The 5,009-nt window shown below is 32.1% G+C and overlaps 1 protein-coding gene across 1 annotated transcript; it reads left to right on the forward strand.

Moving 5' to 3' along the window:
• Positions 1-2,821: 2,821 nt before the first annotated feature.
• On the forward strand, positions 2,822-4,196 carry LOAG_12551 (hypothetical protein; the record flags this gene model as incomplete). Its single annotated transcript, XM_003148063.1, has 4 exons — positions 2,822-2,880; positions 3,195-3,282; positions 3,831-3,965; positions 4,095-4,196. 4 exons carry the CDS (start codon positions 2,822-2,824, stop codon positions 4,194-4,196), a joined length of 384 nt encoding a protein of 127 aa, XP_003148111.1.
• Between the last annotated feature and the right edge of the window lie 813 nt (positions 4,197-5,009).

Genomic DNA, 5,009 nt, shown 5'->3' on the forward strand with positions numbered 1-5,009 from the left:
AGAAGAGAGAGAGAGAGAGAGGGAGAGGGAGAGAAGAGTTAGTTACTGTTTGAACTGTGTTTAATTTTCTTATAATAGAAAAATAAAGGAAAAAGTGAACCTCAATACTCGTGATGCCTAAGATGAGATAAATGTTTCATCAAGTTGCTGGATATCACTGCTTGATAAAGAATGATATCTTTTCAAATGTTAAACCTTATTTTGTAGGAATGCTAGATAGTTCTTTTTTTTCTGTCAACATAAACAGTGATCGTGATAAAAGCACTGGTAACACTTGATAAAAGATAATTGGCTTTATAGAAGACTTCTGCTACGAAAGTTTCTAAAATAAAAAAAAAAAAAAAACAAAAAGAAAGCTGAAATTAGCGATGACGATAAACAACGCTGATAAGGATGGCACGAAAAACAAGTAACGATTAATGTATGTCCCCGTGTGACAATTTTCTTTTGTCACTGTCTGCTGGACAGATCATTACCAAACTAGTAAACAGACAATGCTTTAATAAATTATGCTCATTTCATGAGGCGACAATGAACAGTATACTTTCTCCTCCCTACCTTATGCCATCCTTTTCCTTCTTTCCGCATCGAATTCTTCAAGATGGAACTATTCAGGAGAAATCCATGAAGGCATAATGTTTCATTATTTGACCAATCAATGAATTATAGATACTGTTTACATTGTTGGATGAAAAGTTCAAATCGGATTTTCTCATGACAAATCTCCCTGCGGATTATCCTAACAAACATACCGTCGTGTCGTAAGAGAAAGGATTAAAATCCAATGAATAAAAACCTTGTTCTCGTCTGTTCCTCTTCCTTCTTTCCACTCTTTTTCGTTTTGTTTTCCTTCAATCGGCAAAACAAAGATTTCAGAGCGAGGAATTAGTTGACGGATAGATGGATTGGACATCACAACACAACAACGAATGTTTTCTCTCAATTACAATATTAATTTTTAGCATTATTTCATTCATTCATTCATTCATTCATTCATTCTTTCTTTCTTTCTCCCTCTCTCTTTCTCTCTCTCTTGAAATATTTGTTCCAATAATCATTCCATCCGTAAATTGTCCACCTATCGTTACTTTTTTCTTCCTCATAAACTCCGATGTCTTATATACATATGGATATCAGTAAGTTTTAAGTCTTATCAGTAAGCAAAGTGTTAAAAGGTGATTTTTTTTGGAGTATTATAAACTGTAATAATTGAATAATGATCTGAATTGCAAATTTATGTTAATAATTATCCAATAATGCTATTGAAATATGGTTATGACCAAATGACTAAATGCAAATTTTGGAGGATGATAAGGCCGCTGAAGTAATAAAATCTAGGCTTAATCTAGTTATTTTTAGGAAAGCCTTAAACTTACTGAGCACATAATCTTTGTGCATCGTTAATATTCAAGCTATTTGATATTTTCACCTTACAATATCAAGTTAAAAGCACGGTATTATTAATGTTAATTGACCTAAATTCATATTTTGATTTAAAGAGGGAAATCAGTTCAAGACAATGTTTTTAAATTGTGAAATATTTATAAAATAATTAATTCGTTTGACTAATTATCAAATATGTATGTTCGGTTATTTCTATTGGCTATAGTGAGCAATCAGTGAGTTAGTTCAACGCCCAACAAAAATAGATCAAATGTTAATAAAGTAATAGATTTACAGCTGAAAATTAATACATTGTTTTACTGTTATAAACGCAAAAGACGTGTTTCATAAAAAATTGTTAACTGAAAAATTTGTCAGCCAAGAAATTGGGCGCCTGGGAATTGTAAGTGAGACTTCAAGGGAAGTCTTAGGAAGATATGGTGAAGGGAACTCATCAAAAAAATAAGGAGGAAAGGAATATATATATATATACATATTTGCAACCGATTCACATGTTAGACAAACTAATTCTTGGCCTAAGGCCTAAATAGACAAAATTCCAATTTTGTCCGACGAATTAGTCATAAGAGGGCAATGGGGCAATACATGGAAAAAATTGTTATCCGAACGAGACAAATAGCAAAACGTGGCGTTTGAAACTCTAATCAGGCTACAGAAAGTGGAGATGATTTTGGATAGAGAGAAGGCCTAAGGCGAGACTATTCGTTAATGTGACATCCTTTGGATCACTTCGATTTTAATGTGTCCCAGAGAAGAAACTTTGTTAGGAAGAAGCCAAGCTTAATTTTCTGGATTTAAACATGGAGTAGAATTAAATAATGGGAAAATATATGCCTGCAGCCTCACTTAAGTTAGCTCGTTCTGTGTAGACATTCCTACACAATTGCATATATGTTGTATATATTATATTAAATATATTATATTATAAATTTCCATTCTATGTCCTTCATTTTAGGCTCAATTTGGCTAATATAATTGTCCGGTTGATTAGGAAAGGGGCGGAGGAAGTGAAGGTTGGATGCGCAATTAGTCGTAAGTGAGAAGTGGTGATTTTTATGTCAAGCCATATGGTCCATCATTGAGCATTATAATTGAGGTGATCTCTTCCTTCCCAATTTAATGGAAGCTATCATCAAATTTACTTTATCCACTATCCGTGGAAAGTCAAACTTCATTAATTCGAATTGCGCTTATTTGATTTTGGAGTTACTTTATTAAATGAATCAAAACTATCGGCTGAAATGAGACCCGAAGTCGTTCTTCAATTGCCAATATTCTCATTTAGTGAAACAGTTTAGATGATATTAGCTAGTAAGCAAGAGAAGTGATAATTTACATTGCATTTTTAATCCTATAGTTCCCCTCGAAAATTTCGTAAAATTTGTGAGTTTTTGAAATGAACAATCTTAAATCAGCAATGGAAGCAGTGAGAGACAATGTAAAGATGCAACTCCGTTCACTGATAGCATTGATAAAGTTAATTTCCCGCAAGATAAGAATATATAATTCAAAATGAATGAAGCAGACATGAGGCAAAGAAAGATGAGAATGAATGAAAACAAAATCTAATCATAAGAGGACAGATGAAAAACTCTTATAATCACTTTTACAGTGCAAAATCAAATACCGCTCGTGATAAGTTTCTGATACTTATCATCTTTTTATTCTTTCTCAGCGATAACAAAAAATAGTGATCTAGAGGCGATACCGAGGCAGATAATTTGAAATTTACCTAACTGCCAGATGGCTTATATCCGGTTACATGGTTTTTATCCATTGCATTAAATTAGAAGCGGGAAGGGCGGGAAGAGGAAAAAGGATGAAAGGAAAGGGAAAGAACAGGAAGAGAAGAGGAAGAAAAGAATGCTTAACAAGACTGTTTCTCATAGAGACAAGATCGGTGATTTCGATTCGAAATGAAAAAAAAAAAAAGAAAAGAAACGAGAAATGAAGTGTGAAGAAATCAGACTGAGTCAAAGGTACTGACCAAAAACATCTCTCATTTTTCCAACTTTCTTTTCTACCTCTTTTGTCTTTGTATGGTATAATCCACAGTTTTGTTCCGTATTGTCTTGTCCAGTCACTCGAAAGAAACAATACTTGTAATTTCTTCAATTTTATTGCTTCTTTTTCGCAAACTTTGTCTTTTTATCTAGCTATTGTCTGTGTTTTCTAAAAAAAGGTTAACTTTTCTGTATAGACTTGAAGTGATAAGCTTACAATGTGTGATAAATCTATTCCTAATTCTCTTTGCAATCCTAAAAACTAACATTATCGAAGCTTTATACTGAAAATGTGCAATTTCTATTGCTAAGAAACTTTTGTTATGATAATTTGACATTCTATGAATTCCGTATCCGTTTTGCTTTTCTTTTCTTTGTAAGCATTTTTTTTCTTTTTTTTTGGAATGATTTTTAATGTTCTAGAAGAATGACAATCATGGTGATGGAAATTATATGATAATGACTGGTACAGCTGATATGATTGATTGCTTCTCTATCAATCTTTCATTTGTACCATTAAAATTATTTGAGCGAAGATTAGTTTTAAAAGCGAAAAAAGTGTATGATTAGCAATGAAAGAAGTTATCATTTAAGTTGTTACTGATAGATTTGTGTGATTAGCATTTCGATCGGTCTTGAAAGCTCAATTCATTTCACAGTAAACATTATGAATAATCAAATTTTAAGCATAAAATGGAAAATGTTTGCCACAAAAGTTGTACTATAATTCAATTTGTTGGTCGCAGATGGAATGCCATTGGAATGATGAGAGTATGGATCACTGATTGAAACCAATCCAGGAGAATTGAGTCGAATGAGAAGAAAGAGACTGGTAGATGATAAAAGAGTAAAGGCATGTTTCCACTCTTCCTATTCTAATGATCATTCCTTTGAATGGTTTGAGGCATGCATCCTCCACTTATAAGATTAGCTCGGACAAATGAGCCGAAATTAGGCATTCCTTTCTCTCCATCGAAGATTACTTACTACTACTACTCATTATATATAATGAACAGTAGTAATACACTACTACTAATTATATATTATATATTATTATTATTATTATTATTATTATTATTATTATTAATTATTAATACTGCTACTACTGACTAGTTTCCGTAAAAAATTGCTCTTTTAATGAAATTCAATTTAATAACGATTTAAATTATAATCGAGTATTCGATTAATTGGAAGAATTATAGCTTCTCATTTTGTGGTCCTTTTTGAGAGTGATAATTACGAATGTCAGTTTTATTACAGCATTTGTTGCATAATAGAATAAAAAAGTAAATGGTTTGATGAGATTTGTCCATAAACTTTTGATGAATGCAATAATTGTATTGTTGTACATTATTCAAAACTGAAAGAATCTCAATTGAACTTTTTACTCATCAATTCTAGGACTATTTTCAGGATGTCTTGCTGCTGAGGAAATGTAAACAGTCCCAGCAAAAACAAAAAAAACACTGTGATACCTTTGTGGAACGGTAACAAATCATATCTAATCATTTTGTTCGAAATTTATTTGTATATATCCATCTCATCGATTCCCAACACAGAGAGAGAGAGGGAGAGAGAGAGAGAGGAGGGAGGGAGGTAGGT

Source organism: Loa loa (assembly GCF_000183805.2).
Source record: "Loa loa unplaced genomic scaffold supercont3.3, whole genome shotgun sequence".
Classification (NCBI taxonomy): Eukaryota; Metazoa; Nematoda; class Chromadorea; order Rhabditida; family Onchocercidae; genus Loa; species Loa loa.